At 40.8% G+C, this 27,787-nt stretch overlaps 2 protein-coding genes across 11 annotated transcripts in view; both read left to right on the forward strand.

Annotated features, from left to right (window-relative positions):
- Positions 1 to 578: 578 nt before the first annotated feature.
- Positions 579 to 5,525, forward strand: mtfmt (mitochondrial methionyl-tRNA formyltransferase). 2 transcript variants are annotated; one of them, XR_006924631.1, is made up of 10 exons: positions 579 to 1,172; positions 1,259 to 1,459; positions 2,511 to 2,633; positions 2,793 to 2,895; positions 3,374 to 3,449; positions 3,542 to 3,633; positions 3,716 to 3,794; positions 3,943 to 3,988; positions 5,035 to 5,111; positions 5,190 to 5,227. XR_006924631.1 is itself a non-coding variant. In XM_046841083.1 (9 exons), exons 1-9 carry the CDS (start codon positions 934 to 936, stop codon positions 5,370 to 5,372), a joined length of 1,173 nt encoding a protein of 390 aa, XP_046697039.1. In that variant the 5' UTR covers positions 603 to 933; the 3' UTR covers positions 5,373 to 5,525. The 2 variants fall into 2 exon arrangements, 1 of the variants encoding a protein (XP_046697039.1); XM_046841083.1 differs by lacking the exon at positions 3,943 to 3,988 and having other exon boundaries at positions 603 to 1,172; positions 5,190 to 5,525.
- Positions 5,526 to 6,894: 1,369 nt separating this feature from the next.
- Positions 6,895 to 27,787, forward strand: part of ppip5k1a (diphosphoinositol pentakisphosphate kinase 1a) — a 34,800-nt gene continuing 13,907 nt past the window's right edge. For 2 of the 9 annotated variants that reach the window (XM_046840442.1, XM_046840450.1), the window contains exons 1-25: positions 6,896 to 7,045; positions 10,369 to 10,737; positions 11,640 to 11,835; positions 12,059 to 12,149; positions 12,895 to 12,980; positions 15,202 to 15,356; positions 15,650 to 15,751; positions 16,008 to 16,169; positions 16,253 to 16,374; positions 17,690 to 17,791; positions 17,888 to 17,974; positions 18,060 to 18,135; positions 18,263 to 18,372; positions 19,420 to 19,505; positions 19,607 to 19,732; positions 20,742 to 20,863; positions 21,342 to 21,524; positions 21,602 to 21,743; positions 21,860 to 22,083; positions 23,008 to 23,135; positions 23,852 to 23,966; positions 24,057 to 24,164; positions 24,805 to 24,918; positions 25,098 to 25,238; positions 26,062 to 26,155. In XM_046840442.1, the coding sequence (XP_046696398.1) occupies positions 10,588 to 10,737; positions 11,640 to 11,835; positions 12,059 to 12,149; positions 12,895 to 12,980; positions 15,202 to 15,356; positions 15,650 to 15,751; positions 16,008 to 16,169; positions 16,253 to 16,374; positions 17,690 to 17,791; positions 17,888 to 17,974; positions 18,060 to 18,135; positions 18,263 to 18,372; positions 19,420 to 19,505; positions 19,607 to 19,732; positions 20,742 to 20,863; positions 21,342 to 21,524; positions 21,602 to 21,743; positions 21,860 to 22,083; positions 23,008 to 23,135; positions 23,852 to 23,966; positions 24,057 to 24,164; positions 24,805 to 24,918; positions 25,098 to 25,238; positions 26,062 to 26,155 (3,022 nt within the window). In that variant the 5' untranslated portion in view covers positions 6,896 to 7,045; positions 10,369 to 10,587. Of the gene's footprint in view, positions 7,046 to 10,368; positions 10,738 to 11,639; positions 11,836 to 12,058; positions 12,150 to 12,894; positions 12,981 to 15,201; positions 15,357 to 15,649; positions 15,752 to 16,007; positions 16,170 to 16,252; positions 16,375 to 17,689; positions 17,792 to 17,887; positions 17,975 to 18,059; positions 18,136 to 18,262; positions 18,373 to 19,419; positions 19,506 to 19,603; positions 19,733 to 20,741; positions 20,864 to 21,341; positions 21,525 to 21,601; positions 21,744 to 21,859; positions 22,084 to 23,007; positions 23,136 to 23,851; positions 23,967 to 24,056; positions 24,165 to 24,804; positions 24,919 to 25,097; positions 25,239 to 26,061; positions 26,156 to 27,787 lie in introns of all 9 variants that reach the window. The other 7 variants (XM_046840441.1, XM_046840446.1, XM_046840443.1 and 4 more) reach the window with 6 other exon arrangements.

Consider the following 27,787-nt stretch of genomic DNA (forward strand, 5'->3'; position numbering starts at 1 on the left):
TGAACGGACAGCATTTTGCAATGAATTTTGACGTCATCCCGTTTTGTTTGCACTGAGTGGGGCATCATTCAACAGAACCATGACCCCAAACACACCTCTAGGTTCTGTAAGATCTATTTCTCCAAGAAGGAGAGTGATGGAGTTCTGCTTCAAATGACCTGACCTCCATAATCATCAGCTCTAAATCCAACTCAAATGGTTTGGGATGAGTTGAACTGGAGAGTGTAGGAAAAGCAGCCAACAGGTACTCAACATATCTGGGAGCTCCTCAGGATTGTTGGCAAACCATTTCAGATGACGAGGTCATGAGAATTTGCAAAAAAGTCAAACAACCCAGAATTTTAGATTCTTCGAATTCGCCGCCTTTTGCTTTCTTAACACGTTTTGGTTTATTACCTTGGTTCCATAAGTGGTCTTTAATAATTTGGATGAAATCGGTATTAATGTACAATGTAGAACATTTGTTTTAAAAGAAAAACACTGAGGGGAAAAAGATGTGTCTCAACTATGTGTTTAAAAAGATTATTATTGTAGCTCTAACCAATTAAAACGGTGCATTACAGCTATTAGCCACTAGGGGCGCATTTCCGCATACGCTAATAAAATCCCTATTCTAGATCAGCAGTTTGACAGCGCAGCCCGTTGCCGGAAGTGACGTTAAACAAAGATGGCGGCGCACACAAGCGGTGCTAAGCTATGTTGATGTTTTTAATAACTTTTAGAAATCGCTATTTATTTCTGTTATCAGGATTTATAAACTGGTGTGAAATCAAGAGGACAACATTACGCCATGAAAAATGTTAAAACGGATTTATTTATTCACGTAAAAAAGCCGCGAGATGTTTAAGAGCAGCCTGTAGATATTGTATTAATGCTAGTAGGTCATTACACAGGCGTGTGTTTGTTTATATATAAATATTATAATAAATAAGGATGTGGAATCAACTCGTTGTGAAACTAATCCACGATGCTCCTCATTATCTTGGCGGATTTTGTCGACGATGCATCAAGTTCGCACCATGTGTTGGTCCAAATGCCAGCCCTGGAAGCTCCACACCGCTGGTGCCCTCTGGCATCCACAGCAGCTGCGTCTCAAACCGACCGTGGAGAATTTTATTCTTCGGGAGTGATGATTTCGCGGTCGAGTCTCTGAAACGGCTTCATGAGTCCCAGTAAGAACATCTGCAACACACCTTCTTCTTTTCCTTCAAACGATTGTGTGTATTGAACCAGGTGTTTTTTTTTGTTGGTGTTTCAGAACAGAAGGTCCTAATGGTGTGGTGGACTCTCTGGAGGTGGTCACCCTGCCCCGTAATGTCCCCGTGCGCAAGTTTGCTGAGCAGCACGAGCTCAGGATTCATGAGTGGCCCCAGGTGGAGTCCAGGGGGCAGTTCGATGTGGGAGTGGTGGTCTCGTTTGGCTGCCTGCTTCAGGAGCAGCTCATTAATACATTCCCATAGTAAGGCCATCAGTCCCCGTGTGGGCCAGACAGATCTTTCTCCAAACGTTCAGCTGAAACTTTCCAAAGGTGTTTTTCACTAGTTGGAGATTTTTCTTGAGATCCAGTTCATCCCAGAGCAGTCGAATTAGATTTAGGTGCAGTGACTGGGCAGGGCATTCCACGATATATATAACACTCCTAACGACTGTTTGCTCTTTAAATAAAGTTTACAATAGTGATGGTTGTTTATGAATGATTCATTTCGAACGAGTTTTTAATGTGACTCAGAAAAATGAGTCGTCTCAAAGAGTGATTCGTTTGTTTTCTACTGGAAGCACATGAACAAAGCATCTGAAAATCTCCATAGGTCATGTACAGGAAACAGAACTGAGTAGTTTATCTCTTGACTCTTCTGGTCCGAGTCGTTCGTTCTTCTGTCCTGTGACTCCCATAAACGCTATGCAGTGCGTTACACAGGAAACAGAATTGTGTTGTTCATCTCTTGAGTCCTCTGCTCCGAGCTGTATGTTCTTTTATCACATGACTTCCAAATACGCGATGCAGTTATATATACATATATTTATTATTGGAATTATAGTCAAAGTCGGTTTAGACGTGTTGAAGATCTGCTTATTGGAAATGTAACATTTTAATGGATGTAAATTACCAAAAAAAATATGTTTATTTGAGTCAATAAAATGATCCGATCTTCTCATCACTGGTTTATGGAACTTGGACGTACGATTCGGCTCATGGTCTTCTTGTATGGTGAAGTTATTTCCAATTAGATGGAATTGCATGGTGTTGAAGTATGGAATGGTAGCGATGTTGCCTTTCACGTTCCGGACAAAGTCTCCAACATTCCCTGCAAAACAACCCCAACCATTACATTTCCACCTCCATGTGTGACTGTTTTTCATCTTACACAAGTTCTTCTGTTAGGGACAAAAAATTGGCCATGTATGGACTTATTCTTCCGTTTCTGTTCTTTGTCTTTCACTGTGTTTGTTGCATAGAAACAAAAAGAAGACCGTTAATATTTCTAACTAAACTTCTTGTTTTGTTTCAGTGGGATCCTGAACGTGCACCCTAGTCTCCTTCCTCGCTGGCGTGGACCTGCACCTGTTTTTCACACAATTCTGCATGGAGACAAACTCACTGGAGTCACAATCATGCAGATCAGACCGAGGAGGTACGAGTTTCCTTCAACCCCTGTGTGAATCTGCACTAGAGATGGTTCAGGATGCGTGTCAGGATACACGTCAGAGTTCTTGTCTCTAGACTCCATGATGAAAGAAATTCCTTGCTGTGATGTTCAGTATGAATTCATTAATATTTGGCTTTGTTGCAGGTTTGACGTTGGTCCGATACTCAACCAGGGGCTGTATGAGGTTCCTGAGAAGAGCACGGCTGATGAGCTCGGAGGCACGCTGGCTGCTCTGGGAGCTCGGCTGGTAATTACTGGATTGCAAATGAATAAATAACCTTAATTCAGAGGTCACACATTGCCTCCATTAGTCCTGATCTGAAATCTGAGAAATCCACATCAAAACTGCAAGTGTCATGTGAACCTGCATTAAAGAGTCCAGGATAGACAGATGGACATGAGGATAGATAGATAGAATAGAATAGAATAGATTAGGATGGATGAAAACACAATGATAGATATAGATGGATATATAGATTAGGATAGATTAATGTGGATGGATGGATGGATGGATGGATTAGATTAAAAGATAGACGGATAGTGTATTGAGTGAATACAGAAGTGTGTTGTGGATAGTGCGAGTGTTAAGCAGAAATATGAGACACAAAAATTATATACAACAGTACCAAGATTTTCCCTGAATGATACTCTGGGTATATGTAGATAATATAAAGATTTATAGACATTAGGACATAAGTATGTATAAGTTTGTTTGTGTTTCGCAGTTAATCGACACTCTGAGAAACCTTCCAGAACGAATAGCAAATCGGACAGAGCAGGCCAGAGTGGGGGCAACATTTGGTAAGAGGAAGGTTTTTCTGTGATTAAACAGTACTCATGTGTGAGTCGTTTGAGAAGAAATAAATTGTATATGTGTGTGTTTTATATTTCAGCTCCTAAAATCAGCTCTTCCTTGAGTTGGCTTGTTTGGGAAGAGCAGACGTGTGAGCAGATCGATCGACTCTATCGGGCCATAGGGTCTCGGGTAAAACTTCTGCAGATGTTTTAATGTATACTGCTTGATTTGTGATAGTTGTGGTGAGTCAGCTGATTTTCTACATGCTTAGGTTCATTTGAGAACAATCTGGATGGGACATGCAATCAAACTGCTGGACTTTGTTGGGAATTGCGATGTGCCGTTAACGGGTAAGTACATCGTGGTGATGGTGGAGACTTGTTTAGAAATATTACTTCGGTTTTAATCTAACTCTAAAGATACACTTTTTGGACAAATCTTGGTGGACACTTGACTATTAAATCTGTGTGCCTTTTGAACATCCCTCCACTCTTCTAGGAAGATGTTCCAGCAGATTTTGTGCAACAAGGGTAAAGTAGGTGAGGTGAGGAGATCTGGGGTGCAGTCATTATTCCTTTCCATTGTTTAATACGGTTGACTTCTATAGCAGGAGATCTTCCACTTCAACCCTATATAAAGCATACAAGGTATTAGAAAACAGTTTTAAGACTAGTTTTGTAGTATGCCAGCAGATGGCAGCACAAGGCTGCACGCATAGTCACAGGGAGCGCCGACTTTCATAAGTAAGTGTGCCTAAAGACATTTGTACATTGGGAGCTGTGCTGGTGCTTTTCTGACCACCTGCATTACCACGTCTGCGATTTTATCGTGGACAAAAATTTAGAACAAAGTGCAAACGTGAAATTCTGCATGAAACTGTACGAGACGTGTGACATGATTCGGCAAGTCGTTCGAGGTGTTTCGATTGGCACGCTCGATTCAAGAGCGGAAAAACAACACTGGAAGACAACGAGAGGTCAGGAAGACTCAACCACCCGAAAACGGTAAAACCATTCGGCAACTCGTGCATGATGATCGTCGGCGAACAGTCCACAACATTCAGGCAATCTTCATGTGTGATGCCAAGATCGTCCCCAGGTTTCTGACACAGGAGCAGAAGGAACATCAAAGTCTGCCGAGAACTCGGTCAGCGGTCACCTTTATGTCGAAGATCATTTTCATTAATGAAACTTGGGTGTACTTGTACGAACCTAAGAGGAAGCAACAGCCTTTACAGCGGAAGAGCCCATCATCTCCACGACTGAACAAGGCGTTTTTTTTTATCACCTCGTATCTTCATGGAGCTGGCTTTGTGCACAGGATCACTGCCATGCTGGAACAGGTTTGGGTCTCCAAGTTCAGAGGGAATATTTAATTCTAGTGCATCCAACGACATCTTATACAATCGTGTGTCTCCAATGCGTAGTAACTGTTCAGGGATGAATCACGTATGGCTGAAAAAATTGGGTGTCCAAATAATTTTATTTGAAATAATGGTGATACATAAAGGTCGATAAAAGACTGTTACTGGGGGGTTAAAAGGAAAATCAAACCAATTGTTTTCTCTTTTTTTTTCTTTCTTTTTTTCAGAAATCTCACATTCCTCTGCAGTCCCTGGGTCCATCCACTATCACAAGGAATCGAACACGTTGTCAGTCTGCTGCAAGGTGAAGAATCCGACATCATTTTATCGTCGATTCGTTTCTATGTTTCGGAAATTTAATAGTTCTATGTTCACTTCTCAGGATGGCTGGGTTGGATTCAGAACTGTGATGTTAAAGAAAAGATTATCAGCGGCAGATTTCTTTAACGGCTACCTTCACCGGAGCGTCCTGAAAAAATCGCCGTCCCACAACGACTGCCGCTTTCAGAGCTACAGAGAAAAAACGGGTTCTGCCTCGTTTCTCCGGAACAAGACGAGTCGTTAAAGACTGTAAAGACGCATGAGAAAGTCTGTAATTTATTCATTACAGTGTTGAAATTATTGTCTGTTTTAGGACAGTGAGACAGATGTGATGGCAGATGTGTTTGCACCACTGTATTATGACTCAATAATAACACTCAGTATGTATAGAGATCAATGAATGTGTTTATTTTTATGACAATTGAACTGATTTGTGTGACTTCTTCACACAAAGATCTGCAATAACATGATGCTGGAGCAAAGGATTTTCTCACTTAATATACAGAGCCTGGGAAAAGTTTAAAAAACATCTGGACTCCTAGATCATGTAATGCAATGAAGATTTACTTTGACCAAACCAATAGAGAAATGTCCAGGCTTTTTTGTTGAAAAAAACCCAACCTGAAAATGTGCCTTTTATAAAACTTGCCAAAGATGTTCTTTACTAGTTGGAGATTTCTTTACGATCCAGTTCATCCCAGCGCAGTTCAATAAGATTTAGGTGTTGTGACTGGGCAGGTCGTTCCATGATCAAATGTTTGCTCTCTAAATAACTCCTGGAGCTCAGACATATCCGTTGCTTCGGCTCATCATCTTGTTGTACGATGAAGTCGGTTCCATTTAGATGGAATTGCATGGTGATGAAGTATGAAATGGGAGCCATGATGGTTCGGGATTTCTTTCACTTTCTGGAATAAGTCCAGCTCCATGTGTGATTGTGGGGGTGAGGGAGTCTGATCAGATCATCTCTCCTGTTCTCCGTCTTACACAAGTTCTTCTGTTCTTCTCATTTGGACTCCACAGAACTTGCTTTCACTCATTCACAGTCCACAAGTTGTTGCGTAGAAACTAAAGGAACAACCACGAGCCTCAAAAAGCCTTAGACTAGGTTACACTTTTGGTGAAAACTGTACACCAAGTTCTAGTAAGTAAGAAAGCAAATCCATACACAGTACAGAAACAAACATTTGTCAAATCACACACACAAAAAAGGAAGGAAAGAATATGTTCAAAGGCTTGTAGTCACATGACCGTCACACCCAGATTTTGGTTCTTCCCCAAACTGTAGCCACAATGTTGGAGCACACAAACGTCTAGGATGTTTTTGTTTGCTGTAGGTTGAGGATTTCGGTTCATGGGAACTAAAGGACCAAAACCTGTTCTATCATAGAAATCCCCTTACATGACCTGCATTTATTCCTGATGAACTGGAAATGAACTACATATCAGCTCTCACATATCTAATGTGCTTTATAATGAACACAAACACCTGCAGAGTCATGAAGGTACATAATAGTTTATTGGGGAAGCAGAGCATCGTTTAAGATGATACAGATTTTAGGTCAAGAGTTTTATTTGATGTTTAGATCAAACACCAGAATCCAGACAAGGTGTCTGATTGTAGAATGGCTGTTTTACATTTGTTATATATATATATATATATATATATATATATATATATATATATATATATATTTTGTTTTGTTTGTTTTTGTTTTTTTACACAATATTTTGAAACAAATAAACAATTTATTCGAACCTCGGTTGTAACGGTAAAGCTCGGCGATGACGTAACGCTTAGCTCGCCTTCCTATTGGCTGAAAGGTTGTTGTTTTTGTTAGGGCGCAGCAGGTTTGGTTTCACTCGCAACCTGTCAAACGAGGAGAACCGCTATGAGAAGCTGATAGGAAAAAGACTGTAAGTAAAATTTAATCCTGTTTACAATACAAATAACTATTGAACTGCTACAAAGTATGGATATGGAGGTCCTGATTGGCGGCTGATTTAGATTTTTATAGCAGGAGGGCTAACAGAGAACTAGCCGGGTTCATGCTAGCTTCAGGAGGTGGCTCAAAACAGGGTTTGAGTTCTGAGTCTTGCATGAAAAAGGCATAAATTAGAGTAAAATGCCGCCTAATGTCCTTATAAATTAGTGTTTGTGTGTATATACAGTATATATGTGTATATACATGTATGTATAGTGAGCACTAAGTGAGAACCTGCATGACATCCCTCAAGTCATGTTCCTCAGGGTGAAGAGAGATGATTGAGTGAAAGATCAATCCACAAACCACCTGTGGATCTCCTATCACTTCCACCCTTCCATGGAGAATTGCATTTAATACAGATCATAACAATGAATTCAACACTTGCAGATCCTGTCATTTTTTTTTTACTTCATGAAATCCATGTAAAAGTTCAGACAACATCCAGATACAACATCCAGGCACAACGTTATGGGCAATTCCAGGTGATGTGAAGAACACTGATGATCTTTTCATCTTTATATTTCATATTTATTAGACAGCAAGTCAACATTTTGTCCTCAAAGTCGATGTTAGAAGCAGGAAAAACGGAAGGATTTAAGAGTTTGACAAATTGTGATGTCTAGACGGCTGGATCAGAGCATTTCCAAAACTGCTGCTCTTGTGGGATGTTCTGGTCTGCAGTGGTCAGTATCTATCAAAAGTGCTCCAAGGAAGGAACAGTGTTGAACCGGTGGCAGGGTCGTGGGTGGTTGAGGCTCATTGGTGCACGTGGGGAGAAAAGGCTGGTCCGTGTGGTCCGATCCATCAGACGAAGCTGAAGAAGTTCATGCATTCAAAATATTAGTCAGGTGGTCGTAATTCTTTACTGTACAACACAATACACAGTAGGTTTATCGGCGACGCTATTTTGTCCTACACTGTCTTGTGTCTTCTGTCTGCAATGTCTTTGTCTGCACACGATGCACTTTTTGTGGATTGGACAACTTAGTTTAGTCCTTAATCCTCCCTGGGTTCTGTTATGTAGCTCTATGTTGTTTGTGTATATGGTTGTAAAGACTAATAAAAGCTTCTTGACTTGATAATGCCTGAACGGTGTATATGTACGCAGTTGTATAGGATGTCATTAGATGCGAGTAATGAAATTTCCCCTTCACATTAATTATGAGACCCAAACCTGCTCCAGCATGATGATATGCCTCACTAGGGATCTTGAGGAAGATCTTGAGCGGCCTTGTATGGAGCTCTGATCTCCTTTGGGATGAATTCTAACCCTGAGTGCACCCCCATCTCCACAAAATCTAGTGGGACGTTTTTTTCTCAGAAGAGTGGAGGTTACTGTGAGAGTGAATGACGACTAAATGTGGAACTGGATGTTCAAATGGACACCAATGTTATGGTCAGGTGTCCACATACTTTTGTCCATGTAGCGTGTAAGTGGTTCTATCCTTTTATTTTGTCCTCCAAGGGATCGAGTGTAGAGCACTAGCTTTCTCGCCTCACACACACACACACACACACACACACACACACACACGTGTGCTGAAAAAGGATTTCCAATCCATACTCTGTGTAAGTGAAGGATAATCTCGTTACGTCTGGTATCATCTTAACCCGAATTAAATCGTCTGCCAGAATCCCAAACATATTTACAAGCTCAAGCTGCTCTCCAGCCTGTTCAGGGGAAAAAAACACTTTTTATTGCAGTCGATCGTTGTAGTGTTTTTGAATTGCGTTTACTTCCTTGTGAACGAGGCAAAATGCAAACGATCGACTCGTCTGCTTTTCACTCACAACGTATCTTTTGTTTGATAATAATGATAAGAAATAATTTCTCAGAAATAAATTAATGTACAGAATACGACCCATGCAAACACGCGCACACTCACTAGGACCACTTTTTAGTTCCTATTTGCTAGAATATTTAAGCTCCACTCTTCTGGGAAGATGTTCCAGTAGACCTTCGTGCTCATTCAGACACAAGTGTGTCAGTAAAGTCAGGTCCTCATGTAGCCTCATTATAATTAATAGCACAGACGTCTGTCATTCACACACACACCCTCTCAGATCCATTATAATCACACACCTGGTCATAGGATTATCCTCTCACATAGGAGGTCATTTCGAGATATGTCATGAAGTCATAACGTGCCTCAAACCCAATGTTTTCTCTTTGAAGGTTTTGAATCTTCTACAGGCATCGATAAATATTTGCATTATTTAAAAACTGTCTCCTTTTTTTCCGAATCAGGCGACAATCTCGGAATATTCAGACGCCTAATCAAGCGTGTTTGTCTCGGTGTTTGTGACGATAAAACCAATGAATTCGAATTAACGAACCGATGGTTTTAGATTCTCGCGGTGACAAACCACTGGAGCTCCTTCCGCGTTTAGGATTATGGTTAAGGGTGCAAAATGTCCGGTACATTTCCAGAAACTTTCTATGTGAACTTCATCTGGGGAATTTGTGGTAATATTCCACATAATAAGTTGGAAATTTACCAGTGATTTATAGGAATTTACAGGAATTTATAGAAATTAATAAAAAATTTGGGGAAGTTTATCAACTGTATTTATTTATTTTTTGGTCATACGCTGACATGCATGCACACTAATATGGATTTTTTAATATGGATTTGATTGTCAGTATAATTGTGTCGCACATCAGCTTACACGCAGCACAAAGGAGTCTTAAACACACATGGACATGATGGACATTTTCTGACATGCATGATTGTAGAAATGATGTGTGTTATGGAGAAAAGCACAGTGTATTTAAAGGTATATTCAAATTTAGAATTCTAAAATATTAGAATTTTGTACATTTCTATGGCGCTTTTCTCAATGGACATTGTTTCAAAGCAGATTTACAGAACTTAAGAATGAAAGAGAATGATGTGTGTTTATTCCTGATGAAGCCGGGGGGCGACTGTGGTGAGGAAAAACTCCCTTAAGATGAATGAGGAAGAAACCTTGAGAGGAACCAGACTCAAAAAGGAAACCCATCCTCATATAGGTGACATCAATAGTGTGATTATAAATCTTAAAAACAAAACACCGGAGAACCACAGTGAGCACCGGAGTGTGTGATTATGAGTAATGTCCTTTTCTACAGTCTTATACTGTCAGGTGACTTTGTGGAACCAGAAGCTACTGAGCAACTCCTCAAAATCTGGTCCATAGAATTGCATGAGGTCCTTATAGTCTGTAACTGTTCATTTCTTTGTCACAGCTGACAGTTTGTTTTCTCTACAGGACCCCTGGTATGATTCAGCGTGTTCCTCGCTGCTCAGGGAAAACTTCTAAAATACCGAACAACACATTTCTCAAACAAACTCGCCCAGTCCCGGTTATCGAGTTCGGGCGAGGCTTCTCCCGCAGCCCGTGCCCTCACGACGCCCCAGCGGCGGCTCACGCTGAGTGTCGGCGTGCGATGGCGCGGCGGGACGCTGATAGTTGCCGCTGTGGACTGTGATGTCAGAGCCCAGCAGCCCGGGCGAGAGCCAGCGTGGCGCTCCCAAATTCTTCGTGGGCTGCGACGAGGATGAGAGCGAAGGCCTGGGCGGCTACGGCAGCATGACGACAGACATGGAGTTGTACGAGGACGACCTGGAGGCCGACTTGGTGAGCATCTCTTGATCCTAGCTGTTGTTTTTTTTTAAGCGCTACAGTCATGAATAAGATTTTTTTTGTAAGTATTATTTGGTCACAGAATTTCACATATACACCAGGTGGACACCTGACCATTTTTCTTTTCCACATTGAGCCCTTCCCTCTTCTAATAACTTCTCTTCTGGGAAGATGTTCCACTCGATTTTGTGCTCTTTCAGCTACAGGTACTGATGTAGGTGAGGTGAGGATTCCTGTGGTGCAGTCAGCGTTCACAATCATTGTTCAATAGGGTTGGAGCTCTATAGCAGGAGATCTTCCAATCCATGGAGTACAGCATAGTTCAGGTTGAGCTTTATGTTATATCAGGTTTCATTAATAACATGATAAATATGGGTTGAGGATAAAACACACGGTTCATGGCATTGGGAAAGTCTTCAAGGCAGAGGGTTTTGGATGTTTCCCCATCAGTAAAGCAGCCCTCTACAGTCCAACCAGTTATTAGGTTTAGGGGGCAAACACTTTTTCACATAGGGCCATGTAGTTTTGGATTTTGTTTTCCCTCAATAATAAAAACCTTCAATTAAAAACTGCATGTCGTGTTCACTTTTTACTAATATTTAAATTAGTTTAATGATCTGAAATATTAAAGTTTGACAAACATGCAAAAGAAATCAGGAAGGGGGCCAACACTTTTTCACACCACTGTACATGTTCTTACAAGTTAATGCTGTAAGTGCATTTGTTCAGCTTAATATCTTCCCACAACAACTCCTCGAGCCTGAAAGCTGGCAGCGTCAGCATCCTACAGGAACGATGCAACATGATGATAATAACCCTTCATAGATCATGACATAAGACTGACGCCACCCTTTTTTTTTCTTTCACCTCACACCACCCACGTGCTCTTTTTCCAGCCTCCGGAGCGTCAGATCGTGGTGGGGATCTGCTGTATGATGAAGAAGTCCAAGTCTAAGCCCATGACGCAGATACTGGAGCGTCTGTGCAAGTTTGAGTTCATCACCGTGGTCATCTTCCCAGAGGACGTCATACTCAACGAGCCGGTGGAGAAATGGCCTCTCTGCGACTGTCTCATCTCCTTTCACTCCAAAGGTGTGTGATGTAGAACCTTCATTTTTTATTTTTTTATTTCATTCACCATTTCCAGTGTCTAAGACCAGAATCGATCATAAATCACACACACACACACACACACACACACACACACTTCCTCCAATACTATTCAATATATAAACTTCAGACTGACTTTATAATGTGGAAGGATACAAAAATGAATGATAAAAATATAAAATTTCCTTCTGCTATCCACTGACAGGTTTCCCATTGGATAAAGCCGTGAGTTACGCCAAACTCCGTAACCCACTGCTGATCAACGACCTTAACATGCAGTATTACATACAGGACAGGTACTGAAACACCTCCCTACATAAAGGTATCACAGAGTTTCATTTGCACGTCTGAACGAAATCAAATTAAAAAAATTCACCTTGGTCTCTTATGGTTTTTGAGAGACACGTGTATGTTCCTTCGGTTTCTATGCTACAAACTCGGCCATGTAACAGCGTTCAGATTTTCTTTGACTAAACGAATATAGGAACATCCAGACGTTCCACTTTATTCTCATCGAAAAATCCTCCATTAGCATGAAGAACAGTTTTACGCGATCTCGGCATCCAGACAGTTCGGTTCTTCTAACGTGAGTTGAAGAATGGAATGGGAGCCATAATGGTTTAGGATTCCATTCACTTTGAGGAACAAGTCTCCAACCTTCAGTGCTCCAAAACAACCCCAAACCATTAAGCTTACACCTCTATGTGTGAGTGTGGGGGTGAGGGGAGTCTGATCACATCTTCTCAAATGTTTTTCGTCTTCTGTTAGAGACAAAAACGTCCCATTCGGACTCCACAGAACTACTTTTACTCGAGTAGAATATCCGGTAGCTATCTGACTAGCCTGTTTTTTTCACCCTTCTTCAGCATAAACAGGTCAGCGTTAAGTGCACATATGGCATCGAGAAAAACAGATTTGTGCTATTTGTGGACCCCAAACATTTTTTCCCTGACTTAAGTAACCCACTTCTAATCACTTAGTCGACTAGTGTGTTTATACTTCTCCTGTGAAAGCTGAAGATCTTATGTAATGTCTTTTCAGGAGGGAGGTGTATCGCATCCTGCAGGAAGAGGGAATCGACCTGCCACGCTACGCTGTGCTGAACAGGGACCCTGATAAACCCGACGGTACGTGAGTGCGAGACGTCCGGATGCCTTTATATGTTGTAAATCGTTCATCACAGTGGAAAGGGATAATAAATAATAAATAACAGAACTTCTTGGCAGAGGAACATCCTGTTCTCTGTCTGGGCTTTATTTCACCGCTTGCCTCTATAAATAGCTACTGATGTAGAGCAGTTAGGCATGGAACACATAAATTACTTAATGTGGCTGTCAGGCATCCATTAACCCCATGAGTGCTGATGTTCCTGCTCTTAGAAACACACCTTCCCACAGAGATCAATACAAAGTTCTCAGAAGAAGTGGGGTGTTAAATCTATGTGTGCTAGGTTTAAAATACATTCAATGGACACCAGAGGATCTAAGGATTTAGAACATCGCATTCCACAATGAGATGTTTCCTCTAGATTTTATGGAGATTTGTCAGTCAGCGTTTAGCTGTATAGCAGGAGATCTTCCACACCAACCCATGTAAAGCATACCTTCATGGAGCTGGAACAGGGTCTTGTCTCCCAGTCTAAGTGAAGGGAAAATTCAATTCCAGTTTTCAGAAGAACCACATGGCTGAAGTCAGGTGTCCCAGTACTTTTGTCCATGTAGTGTATATAGAATATGTATATAGTATTTTATATTATTTCCTATTGTAAGGTTCTTATAAACCATATATAATATTATTTGACTTATTTCAAGCGATTTCTACTTCCTGTTTGCTCCCTTAAAGCAAAAAGATTTCACACTGGAACTGCCCATAGTCTGCATATCCCCATACCACACCACCTTGTTGCGATGTGGTCAGATCAGACACATGAGTGTTATCAAGCTCATCTGACACCACCTCCGAACACTGCAATTATTTGGATCTTCTCTACTGTTATTACATTGACCTGGGCTTTGGAACACAGTGATTAGTGCATAATGCAGTCAGAAATCCACCCCACCCCCAACCAGAAAGCTACACAAAGCTCCATCATGGATGGTTTGGTTCTCATTTTCTTATTTTATTACCCGAGGGTTAATATTAAAGCCGTTCCCTATCTACATGTACTGTACTTGTTTATCTTTAGGCAAATGATTAGTTTGGCCATGTGATAATTCCAGCTATAATAGCAGATTGTTTATTGTACAGGGTGGTGCAGGGAAATGGGAAATTTTTGGAACTAGGAGGTCCAACCACTCCGCTGATCAGATCAAAACATCCGGATATTTATTGTTTTTGTAGATAGAGAAATAGTCTACTGTATTTTTCAGGCCAATAAGCCACTACCTTTGTCCCACGTTTAAAACCGCGGCTTAAACAACGAAGCGGCTTATTTATGAATTTTTCCTGGGTTTTTCCCGGTTTCACAAACTTCAAGCCAAAAAACTGAACCCCATAACATTAGACCAATGAAATTTCCAAACGGAAACAAAAAAACTCACCTCACCTGTGTTCTGAGCTGCACGGCATCGGGAGATTTTTATTTTTTTTTAACGCATGACGATGCCAAAAGATAAACTCCCGAGAGAAATAGTTGTGAAAGGAAGGAGGAAGACAGTGAACAATGACTTTCTTGGTCGGCTACTGTTTAGATACAAGCCGTTGTAACGTGTTGAGTCTGGGTGAAGGGAGAGCTCGCTAACTCCAGTTGCAACAGAAATCATATAAGCACAGACAGGTTTCCAAAACTTGTGATTTTTTTATTTTTCTTGGCAACAGCGTTACGGGTTAGTCAAAGAAACTTAGAAATCAGCATCAGAAAATAATAAGGACATATTCCTCGGTCTTGCACACATGCAGTAATAACGGAAAAATGCAGTGGCAGGCTATTCTCAAAATACCGCTCTGCTCCTAAAGGAAGCGCAACATATTTCACCCATTACACCGTGTGTAACATGTCTTTCGTTAAAGCCTGTGTAAAGTACATTAGTGTAGACACCTGTGGCTTATAGACAGGTGCGGCTTATTTATGTTAAAAATAAAAATATTTGTAAAATTCAGTGGGTGCGGCTTATATATGGGTGCGCTTTATAGTCCGGAAATTACGGTAATATAAAGAAAAAATGTCTAGTAGCTAGCATGAACTAAACATGCATAACAGGTGGTTATAGCCAACGAGAGCACTCCTGACAGATTGATTTTAAAAACATCAACAACGCTTACGTCTAGATATAAAAAAAAAAAATCACGTTGCCACAAGAGCCTGGCGTAAGCTCTAGAATGAAGACGATTGAATTCGATGCCTTTCAGAGTGTAACCTGGTCGAAGGCGAGGACCACGTGGAGGTGAACGGAGAGATCTTCCCCAAACCCTTCGTCGAGAAGCCAGTCTCTGCAGAAGATCACAACGTGTATATCTACTACCCGACCTCGGCTGGAGGAGGCAGCCAGCGACTCTTCAGGAAGGTTTGTTTTCAAACCCACTCCCAGATCTTACAACTTTGTGGCGTTGAAGCAGATCACTTTGTTCGGGCGAGGTTGCGGTCTCCTAGCTGCAAGAAAGAGTATACCAAATAATTTCTGCTTCACGTGATTTTATTTAGCATTTTGACATTTTTTGGTCAGTTACATTAAAGCATCACATTCTAGACACTTGTGGCATCGTTGTAATGCATGCGTGTAGTGTCGCGTAGCAAAGAAATGGACTGATGATTCATGGAAGGGTCTACGCACATTAATACATTACATTCCTCGTGCAGATCGGGAGCCGGAGCAGTGTCTATTCCCCTGAGAGCAGCGTCAGAAAAACCGGCTCCTACATCTATGAGGAATTCATGCCCACAGATGGAACAGACGTGAAGGTAACGTTTAACGAATAAACGCCAAAAAAAATCCCCTGACCTGTAAAGTTATTTTAGGCAGGAAGTGAAAATGCTTCAGAGATCAGTTTAATCAAGAAAAACAATCGCAGCATTATGTAAATAAAATCCAGATATTCTGTAAAAATTCCAACTTGAAATTTACAGCCGACTTTTTCGGAGGATTGTTCCAGCTCCGATCTGGAAAGTTTTTTCCCAGAGGCGTTTATATGTATGCGTGCGATTTTCATTCTCTCAGGTCTACACAGTCGGGCCTGATTACGCTCATGCCGAGGCTCGTAAATCTCCTGCCCTGGATGGTAAAGTGGAACGGGACAGCGAGGGAAAAGAAGTGCGCTACCCCGTCATGCTCACTGCTATGGAGAAACTGGTGGCTCGTAAAGTGTGCCTGGCTTTCAAGGTCAGTGTGCCTTCACTCCTTCACTCTTGTGCTCCAGTGTTTCTGCAGGATCCAGAATTGACATCCTTTCCAACTTCCTGCAGCAAACAGTGTGTGGGTTCGACCTGCTCCGGGCCAACGGACACTCGTACGTGTGTGACGTCAACGGCTTCAGCTTTGTAAAGAACTCAATGAAATATTACGACGATTGCGCCAAGATACTTGGGTGAGACAGAGGTTTTATTCGTTTTTATTATTTAAAATGTGATGCTACAGGAGGTGCACAGTATAATGCTCAGCCTGATCGAGAGCATGGGTTAGTGTCTGTATTAGGGATGTGCATCTCCGATTCACGTTTCACCCCTATTACGATGCAGTGAGATCCGATTTCGATTTGATCGAACACAATGCAATACGATACAATGGAAAATAAAATATGACGCTCTCTGCAATTCAATATGGTGCAGATAGTTCGCTTTTATTTCTTTGCTACAGACAGACGGCAAATCATCAATTTACTTAAGTGCCTTCTGACTTGGCCCTTTCACACACAGGTCTTTGTAGTACAAAAAAAATAAAGATTTAAAAAAATAAAAACAGACGTTCTTTTCCTGTTGTGTCTGCAGGAAGTTACAGTTTTACCTCTGCCATGTTAATCTGTATTCTATGTGACTCAGGACATGCCTCGCTCTCCGTAGTGTTGTGATACGTCATATTCACGAATATATATATTCACGGAAAATCATTCCACATATCAAGTACAGCGCATCTACTAATAATCATATTTAAATAAATCGTTTTTTTTTTACCGATCCTCATTGACATTTCTGCTTTATGTAAGTATCTTTACTAACCCAGACAGACAGACAGACAGACAGACAGACAGACAGACAGACAGGCGGCCGACAGGCAGACAGGCAGACAGGCGGACATCTATCTATCTATCTATCTATCTATCTATCTATCTATCTATCTATCTATCTATCTATTGAAGATTATATTCATATTTTTTTCTGTACTATTTTACATGGAGTGTTTCTTTAGATTCAGGATCCATACAAAACTGGATCAGTTAATTAATCGATTATTAGCAAGTACGATCCAATCTAGCTATCGACATCGGTAAAATCCACTATCGGTCGACCTCTAATTCAAATATGTTGTGATGTGGTCTCTCTCTCTCTCTCTTTCTGAATGGCCATTTTATTTAAAAAATGTGCTTTATAGGCCTTTTTATTTGCTTTAAAGTCATTTGTAAACTTCATTAGTAAGAAAAGCACTTAAAAGTTTAAAAAAAAATTTCACATCATGTATTTTTGCATTTCTCTCTCTTATTATAGAGAGTAGTGTCGGTATCGGTACCGGTATCTATAAACTGTAAACCAAACTCATCTCTAATCATATACCATGATAGTAAATTTAGAATAAAAGCATGGACTGATCTATACTGGTTTCATGGGAAAAGAATCCCACCCCACACTATGAGCGATATATTTTTGATTATAGCGTTATAGTTTTTTTTATTGTGATCTTTTTAACAGGAACATTGTGATGAGGGAGCTGGCTCCTCAGTTCCATATTCCTTGGTCTATTCCCACTGAGGCAGAGGACATTCCCATAGTCCCTACCACATCCGGCACAATGTGAGTCCTTGATGGTGGTTTCTGTGCATTTTCTTTTTTCTATCTGTATGTTTTTAATTGTGGAATAATGACCGAAGCGTTTTCTGACTCGCGCAGGATGGAGCTGCGCTGCGTGATCGCCGTGATCCGCCACGGAGACCGAACACCCAAACAGAAGATGAAAATGGAAGTCAGAAATCCCATGTGAGTTTCCTTGTGTGACTGTAAACTCTATTAAACCCATAGAGACCCACATCCTGAGGTATTTGCCCTTGTGGTCCTTCTACAGGTTTTTCGAGCTATTTGAAAAGTACGGAGGATACAAAACCAACAAGCTGAAGCTGAAGAAACCCAAACAGCTGCAGGTTAAAGCACTTATTGTTATATATCATTTCACTCCTAATGCATGGAGACATCTGCTCATTATTTCCTGTGTAGCTCTTGATAGCCGGTACACTATCATTACGTCATAGTTACTGTTTCACCCTTCAGGAAGTTCTGGATATTAGCAGGCTGCTGTTGGCAGATCTGGGGCAGCACAGTGACCGTGAGATTGAAGAGAAGAAGTCAAAACTGGAGCAGCTTAAGACTGTTCTGGAAATGTGAGTGAGAATCTGTTTCAAACTGGCACACTCAAATGGGAACATTCAGTCCCACTGGAGAATATATCAATATTGCTTTTTTTTGTGGTCTTTTATATGTAATGCAACTACAGAGCAAACAAATAGCAGCTGCCCCATAGCTGTACAGTATGATGTGGATTGTAAAAATTCAGATTTTTCTGGAACAAAAAGAAAGGTGTCCCTGTTTAAACATTCATTTAAGTACATTTTAAAAATATTTCAAATTGCATATAATGACATGTACAATTGTTTTAAGTATAGATTATATACTAAATATGTTGGCAAAGTTTAAAAATAAATAAATATATATATATATATATATATATATATATATATATATATATATATATATATATATATATATATATATATATATAATAATGTTGTATGGTTTAGAGACAGTGGCATTGAGTAAAAGACAGGAGGTGGAGCTGGAGGTAGCAGAGCCGAAGATGTTGAGGTTTTCGTTGGGAGTGATGAGGCTCGACAGGATTAAAAACCAGTTTATTTGAGGGACAGTGGATGTAGGACGTTTTGGAGACAAGGTGAGGGAGGCGAGATTGAGATGGTTTGGACATGTGCAGAGGAGGGACATGGGGTATATCAGTAGGAGAATGCTGAGGATAGAGACACCAGGAAGGAGGAAAAGAGGAAGATCAAGGAGGAGGTTTATGGATGTGGTGAAGGAAGACATGCAGGTAGTTGGGTTGAAAGAGGCAAATGAAGAGGACAGGGTGGTATGGAGACGGATGATCTGCTGTGGCGCCCCCTAATGGGAGAAGCCAAAAGAAGATGATGATTACATAAATGCACAAATGCAACAAATTGACAGATTTTTTTTTTGTAGTTGTAAATATATATATATATATAATATTTCACAATTGTAAAGGATAGGATTGTAAAATTCACAGAATCCCAACAACCACATCAAACATCTCGAGTTACACAGAAAGTTGTTTAAGATGAGATCAGTTTCGGGCTTTGATCACTGGTTTCTGTTTTCATTTATCACCATCATGCATGTAGGTATGGCCATTTCTCTGGGATAAACAGGAAAGTGCAGCTGACTTACCTTCCCCACGGCCAGCCTAAGACTTCCAGTGAGGAAGAAGGTACAGGACAACCAAAAGATTTTCACAGTGCTTTCCTGAATCGATCACATCGATTCGTCCGTGTGTTATGATGCTCTCCGTGTCATTTGTCTCACTAGCAGACGGACGTAACGAAGGTCCGTCTTTGCTGCTGGTGTTGAAGTGGGGAGGCGAGTTAACTCCTGCAGGCCGAGTCCAGGCCGAGGAGCTGGGTCGAGCTTTTCGCTGCATGTACCCTGGAGGACAAGGTACAGTATTACTTTCTTTTCTTTTACTTTCACACTCTCCCTACATCTCATTTCTATCTGTATCTTGGTCTGATAAACAGGAGCCAAGCCTCCATGGTTATGCGCATTTTTTATCATAATCATATTAATATATCAAGTAAATAAATAAATAAGCAGCTAATACAAAGTTAGAACAATTTATATTTGGAGAACTGGAATACTGAGTCAACATGGCTGCCGTTTCTTACTTCAACACCATGCAATTCTACCTGAAACAGACTTCACCACGCAACAAGACGATGAGCCGACGTGTACGTCCAAGCGTTATATAGAGAGCAAACGGTCGTCTGGAGTGATATCTATCACGGAACGACCTGCCCAGTCACCCCCACCTAAATCCTATTAAACTGGATGAACTGGATCACAAGAAAGAAATTTCCAACTAGTAAAGAACATCTTCGGCAAGGTTTTTTTCAAGAGGCACAGAAAAGTATTTCAGCCAAACGTTTGGAGAACGTTGAACATTTTTTAACGTCCACATTTAGTTCTCATTTGCCTTCATAATAAGCTCCACTGATGTGGAGATTTTGTGCTCATTCAGCCACAAGGGTGTTTGTAAAGTCAGGTACTGATGTAGGTGAGGTGAGGAGGTCTGTGGTGCAGTCAGCGTCTTCAAGCAGATCTTCATGGAGCTGGCTTATTGCACAGGAGCATTGGGATGCTGAAACAGGTTTGGGTCTCCTAGTTCAATAGAAGAGAAAATATAGTGCTCCTGCATCCAAAGACATTCTATAATTATTCGATTCCAACATTGTGGCAACAGTTTGGTGAAGAACCAAAAATGGCTGGAAAAGTCAGGTGTCTGAAAACTTGGTAAGTTAGCATTCCTGTGTGCAGAACTATACACCAGTTCCAGTCCTCTTGTGTATTTAGTATGTATTATAGTGATGAAGTGATTTACTTAGGCATGTCCGTGTTGTATTACTGTAGATATACTCTGATATACTCTTGTGTTTGTGTTTGTGTGTAGGGGATTATGCTGGCTTTCCTGGATGCGGCCTACTTCGTCTCCACAGCACCTATCGCCACGACCTGAAGATCTACGCCTCAGATGAAGGCAGGGTACAGATGACTGCAGCTGCCTTCGCTAAGGTAGTGGATAGTAGATTTTACTTGCCAATAATCAATTATTCAAACAATAGTTATTTAAGTGATACTGAATAAAACAACAAAAATAAGACTCCATGTAAAATAGAATTAAACTTTAGTGCAAAAATAAACTACTGAATCATAAAGATGTGCTAAATGGAATAAATATGAATATATTAATTATATTGATAAATACTGAGGAAAAATATAGGGCATGCATTGAAATTGAAACATTAAAATATTAAATAATTAAACATTTACATCCAAAATTAATAAAATAAAAAGACACTCAAGTAAACAGCACGTGATGTCAGTGATTCACCTCTAGAGGCCGCTCTCGTCCCGCCTAACGCAACCCAGAAAAACTATCGGTGTGGATTTTAGCCAATAGTTCGAGCAATTAACTAAATTGGAAAATCGATGAAGCGCTCGCCTTCTAGTGTCCTGTTTACAGATCTAATCTCTGTACTATGTCCGGCAGGGGCTGTTGGCACTGGAGGGCGAGCTGACGCCCATTCTGGTTCAGATGGTGAAAAGCGCTAACATGAACGGCCTGCTAGATAACGACCTCGACTCGCTGGGTGGCTGCCAGCAGCGCGTCAAAGCCCGGCTTCATGAGATCATGCAGAAAGATGAAGACTTCAGAGAGGAAGATTTCGACAAGGTGAACTCGAATTTCTCAGCACTGTAGGTTAGTATCTCTGCGTCCACGTGTTTATCGTTCTCTGTTTTTCCACTCAGCTGGCTCCAACGGGCAGCCCCTCCATGGTGAACTCTATGAAAGCTGTAGAAAATCCTGTGAGAACATGCGACAAGGTGTACAGCCTCATCCAGAGCCTCATCTGCCAAATCCAAAGGAGACTTGAAGATCCCAAATCTGCAGGTTAATTCATTTCTTTTAAACAACAGATTAGATTAGACTGAGACGGATCCGATTATAATGTTGAGGTCATTCTGGGGTTCAAAGCTCATGACATGGTTGTTTTCGTTCCCTTTCAGATCTGCAGCTGTACCACAGCGAGACTTTGGAGATGATGCTGCAGCGCTGGTCCAAACTGGAGAGGGACTTCTACATGAAGAATGGACGATACGACATTAGCAAGATCCCAGACATCTACGACTGTGTGAAGTATGATGTTCAGCACAACAGTTCCCTGGTCCTGGAGGACACCGTGGAACTGTTCACACTGTCACGAGCGCTGGCAGACATCGTCATACCACAGGTACACAACTAGCACAGCGTCATTTTTGCACAAATACACGTAGGTGTGTCCCCGACTAAGGTTTTACACATCAGAATTCTCAACTATACGAAGATATAGAAGGAAATATATAAAGACATTTTGGATCCATAAACCTAAAAAACAAATGCAGAAAGGCAGAGAATTTGCACTTTACATGTCGGCAAATGAAATGGTCTAAATTGGCGAGCAGGCTCAACAATCCTAAATTAATTAGCAAAATAAAATTAGAACAGATTAGACCTACAGGATCTCCCAGACATTGTTCATTATTTAAATCCCTGCCACCGAGATGCTCCTGTGATCTGTCACAAGGGGGTTGGATTTATTTACACACGTAAAAAATATTTATTAAAAGCTTCTTTCTTTGTTATTTACAGCAGTATAACAATGTGCTGTATATTAACTTCTTAGGAGAAAACCGATAGTTCTATGAGACTTCAGACATTGAGCACCCCCGTGTAATCAAAATGGCACAATCCTCATTTTTTCATAGCACCTCTGCGAACATCCGACTGCGAGATTTGGAGTCAAATCAGACTCCTCCTATCGAAGCATCGAATCCTCAACTATTCAGTCACCCCTAGTCACCCCTAAAGGATCTGCTCAGAATAGGACCAGTGCACAGACAACAAGCTCAAATCCATCCAACTGTAACTTCCTCAACTTCCTTTTTAAATCAACCAGATCCTATACAAAAGATTCCGTATCGGACTATCCTGTCTCACGCACTCTTTCCTGCCTAGTATTGGCTACAACACCTGAAATGTTTTGTTTTTTAATGTTTTACCCATCAGGTCTTCCTAAAGTTCCTTTAGTTGAATTAAAAATTCATAAATGCAGAACTTGTTTAAAAAAAAAAAATTCCCTCCTTTTTTTTTTTTTTTTTGTTTGATGTCCGTTCAGGAATACGGCATAAACAAGACGGAGAAGTTGGAAATAGCCTATGGATACTGCCTACCTCTGATCAAGAAGATCCAGCTGGACCTGCAGAGGACTCACGAAGACGAATCTGTCAACAAGCTCCATCCACTGTAAGCTCGGTCTGTGCATGTTAGGGTTACGATACATTGGAGATGCATATGAAGCAGCTACCGAAGCCGTGCGATCGATTCAGCCCTATTACAATGCAGTGCGATCGGATTCGACGCGATGTGACGGAAAAAATACGATGCGCTACAATTTATGGTACAAATACTTCACTTTTATTTCTTTGGTTCAGACAGACAGCAAATCGTGCATTTACAGATAATTATATAGAAATCAATCATTTTTACAGATTAGGCATAACATTATAACATCATGAGTGGTGAAGTGAAAAACACTAATTATCTCCTTATCATGGCACCTGTTATATTTATTAGGCAGCAAGTAAACAAAGTTGACGTGTTAAAAGCAGGAAAATCAGGCAAGAGTAAGGATTTAAACGAGTTTGACAAATTGGGACGTCTAGACGACTGGGTCAGAGCGTCTCCAAAACTGCAGCTCTTGTGGGATGTTCCTGTCTGCAGTGGTCTATCAAAAGTGCTCCAAAGAAGGAGCAGAGGTGAACCAGAGACAGGGTTGTGGGCTGCCGAGGCTCATCAATGCACGTGGGGTAGCAAATGCTGGTCCGTGTGGTCCGATCCAACAGACAAGCAACAGACGTTGAATTTCCATTCAATAACAAAAACTAAAATTATTTTAATACGGAGCTGCATACATTCATCCATCTGCGTTTGTTTATACAGTATGTGTCCTCTTTTTCCAGGTATTCCCGTGGTGTGCTGTCCCCAGGCAGGCACGTACGTACACGACTGTATTTCACCAGCGAGAGTCACGTTCATTCACTGCTTAGCATCTTCCGCTACGGAGGCCTGCTGGACGTGAGTCACATATAATTCAGGACTCTTGTACACAGAAACCCTTGAGATAGGCACAGCTTTACTCTAACCTGAGCTCCTGGTTTGTTCTAGGAGGACAACGACCATCAGTGGAGGAGGGCCATGGACTATCTCAGTGCCGTTCCCGAGCTCAACTACATGACCCAGATAGTTATCATGCTGTATGAGGACAACAACAAGGTATTTTATGTTTTTGCAGGCTGCAGAGACAACTTACACTATATGGACAAAAGTATTGGGACACAAGATTTTTTGAAGGCATGCAACTGAGAGCATGAAATTTTTCCTTCACTTGAACTAGGAGACTCAAACCAGTTTCAGCTCCATGAAGATATGGTTTCTATGGGTTGAAGTCGAAGAGCTTCTGCTATAGAGCTAATTGTGAATGCCTGACTGCACTCCAGGCCTCCTCACCTACATCAGTACCTGACTTTACTAACATGCTTGTAGCTGACAGCACAAAATCTCCACAATAAAATCTAGTGGAACATCTATCCAGAAGAGTGGAGCTTACTATAAGATTAAATAGGGACTACATGTGGAATGCAATGTTCTAAATTAAGCACAGACCAATCTTATGAGCAGGTGTCCACAAACCTTTGCCCGTATGGTTCAGAACTTTACAAACAAAGAATTGTGCTATGAAAGCTACTCTTAGGCTTCTAGTACAAGTGAATAAGCAAATTTCCTCAGATTATGATGATGATGATGATGATGATGATTGCCTCTATGTGGTATATGTAAAAGGTTGAAAAAATAAATTCTGAAGTATTTCCTTGAATAAATAGTTCTTTTAAATAGACTTTTATTTGCATTGCAGGACCCCTCGTCAGAGGAGCGTTTTCATGTCGAGCTACATTTCAGTCCTGGGGTAAAAGTGTGTGAAGAGGAGAATGCACCAATGGGTTTCGGCTTCCGTCCTGCATCTTCTGAGGTAGGCGGAGTTACTTTCTTTACCATAAAAGTGCTGGGTACTAATCGGTTATTATGCTTGTTGAAATGAATGTTGAAAGATACGTTTTGGTGTAATGTGTGTGTGTGTGTGTGTGTGTGTGTGTGTGTGTGTGTGTGTGTGTGTGGTTGTCATGTACGGATGATTTTTCTTTTTCTTAGAATGACCAAATGCAGACAGATCCAGGAAGTTTGGAGAATCTCATGAGGGATGAACCCGATCGATCAGTACCACTATCTGATTCAGTAGGCCCTCAGCGTAGATCTCCTCTAACTCAAAACAGGAAGACTAGCTCCATGGAGGTACAATATTCTCATCCTCATCAATTCATCATTATCTTTGTTTATAGGTGTACTTCTTAATACCCTGGCTTCTGCATGGACTGAAGTGTGTTAAATCGTATCCTGTTCCTTTTAGATCCTTTTATAAAGGTTTTTATAAAATTTATCGCGCCTATGGGAATAGATTCTGGTTTAATGCTTTGTTTTACGTCATAGAATTGCACTTTCACATATCGTCTCTTAGAGGTCGACCGATTTATCGGTTTTGCCAATTAATCAATTGCTACCAGCAAAAATGCATACATAGTTTTTCCTGGTTGCGTTTCACATTACGAGAGCGGCCTCTAGAGGCGAATCACTGATGCCGTGTGTTGTTTATTTTAAAGTGTCTTTTTTTAATAATTATAATTCATTGCTTTATATTTATTTGGAGGGATACTTTTTATTTCAGTTTGAACTCGTCTTTTATTTTTATTTTTTATATTTATAACTAGAAATAATATAGTTATTTATAGCACATTTTCATGATTCAGTATTTTTTTTTTTTTGTAATAAAGTTCAGTATTATTTAAAAAACCATTGGTCGATTTATCGGTTATCAGCAAGTGTGATCCAACCTAGCTATCGGAAAAAAATTCCCGATCGATCGACCTCTAATTGTCTGTAATAGAGAATGGACAGGAGGTGCTCACATAGTAAAAATAAGATTCTGATATCGTTGGTTTTTAAGATACAGGCTGATATTCTAAGAGTTTAGATTATTATGTATTAATTCCTGTAGTTAGACAGTTACACCAATAACAGCAGCAGTTATTTTTATTCTTTTTGTTTTGCTCTTGTGCAGTTCTTGTCAGAAACGTCGTCCTGTAAAACAGCCAGCTATCGCCTTTTCCCCTCGTGCTCACGCCAGTCTCCGGAGATGAAGCAGAGCGGATTAGGTGGGTCTCATGAGTCTGTTTGTCTCAGTTGTCCCCTGCTGAGATGTTTTGGAACATCTTAATCCACATTTAGTCCTAATTTGCTCTTATAATAAGCTCTATTCTTTCGGGGAAGATGCTCCATGATTTTGTTGAGATTTGTGCTCATTCAGAAGGGTGTTCCTGAAGTCAGGTCCTGATGTCGGTGAGGTGAGGAAGCCTGGGGTGCAGTCAGTGTTCACATTCATTGTCCAATAAGGTACAGATATACAACTGTCCAATAGAGGCATATATAACTGGAAAAGTCAGGTGTCCCAATACGTTTGTTTATATACGTAGTGTATGGAGAAATATTAATCATTTATGTTTGTATGAAGCAAAATTTAGTGGGTGCCTGACGTGCTGATTTAAATACTAACTTTGTGTGTCATCCAGTAATTTTTTACCTAAAATATATACATGTAGAAGTGTAACTGGGTTTTAGTTTGTATAATACGTTTATAACTACTATTAATAAAAATGCTACTTTTACCTTTACATTCATATAGATTTTATTTTGTGTATATATATTTTTAAACACTACTGAAACCTACCTTTCACATGTTGCATGGTAAATTCTCTATATACAGTGCATTCGGGAAAGTTTTCACACCGCCTTTTTCCAAAACGGATTAAATTCATTATTTATCATATCTTTCAACTTTCTTAAAATTTTACAAACAATACCCCCATAATGACAACGTGAAATCACATGCACATAAGTATTCACAGCCAAAATTGAGCTCCGCTGCATCCTGTTTCCACTGATCATCCTTAAGATGTTTCTGCAACTTGATTGAAGTCCACCTGTAGTACATTTAGTTGATTGGACATGATTTGGAAAGACACACACCTGTCTATATGAAGTCCCACAGTTACCAGTGCATGTCAGAGCACAAACCAAGCAGAATTCTTTGTAGACCTCCGAGACAGGACTGTATCGAGGCACAGATCTGGGGGAAGGAAAGGAAAAATTTCTGCAGCATTGAAGGTCCCAATGAGCACAATGGCCTCCATCATCCATAAATGGAAGAAGTTTGGAACTCTTCCTAGAGGGGAGCCGCCCGGGCAAACCGAGCGATCGCGCGAGAAGGTCCTTAGTCACGGAGGTGACCAAGAACCTGATAATCAGCTCCAGTGTTTTTCTGTGGAGAGAGAACCTTCCAGATGAACAACCATCTCAGCAGCACTCCACCAACGAGGCCTTTATGCAAAAGTGGCAAGACGGAAGCCACTCCTCAGTTAAAGGTACATGACAGTCCACCTGGGGTTTGCCAAAGGGCACCTGAAGGAATTTCTGACCATGTGAAACAAAAGGTTGAACTATTTTGCCTGAATGCCAAGAACCATGTCTGGAGGAAACCAGGTATCGCTCATCACCTGGTCAATACCATCCCTACAGTAAAGCATGGTGGTGGCAGCATTGTGCAGCAGTAACTGGGAGACTCATCAGGATCGAGGGAAAGATGAAAACCTGCTCCAGAGCTCTCTGGACCTCAGACTGGGGTGACGGTTTATCTTCTAACAGGACAACGACCTGCACACAGTGGTATTTGTAGAATTTTGTGTGTAAAAATTTAATCCATTTTGGAATTGGGCTCTAACAGAATAAAA

Source organism: Silurus meridionalis, chromosome 26 (assembly GCF_014805685.1).
Source record: "Silurus meridionalis isolate SWU-2019-XX chromosome 26, ASM1480568v1, whole genome shotgun sequence".
NCBI classification, from domain to species: Eukaryota; Metazoa; Chordata; class Actinopteri; order Siluriformes; family Siluridae; genus Silurus; species Silurus meridionalis.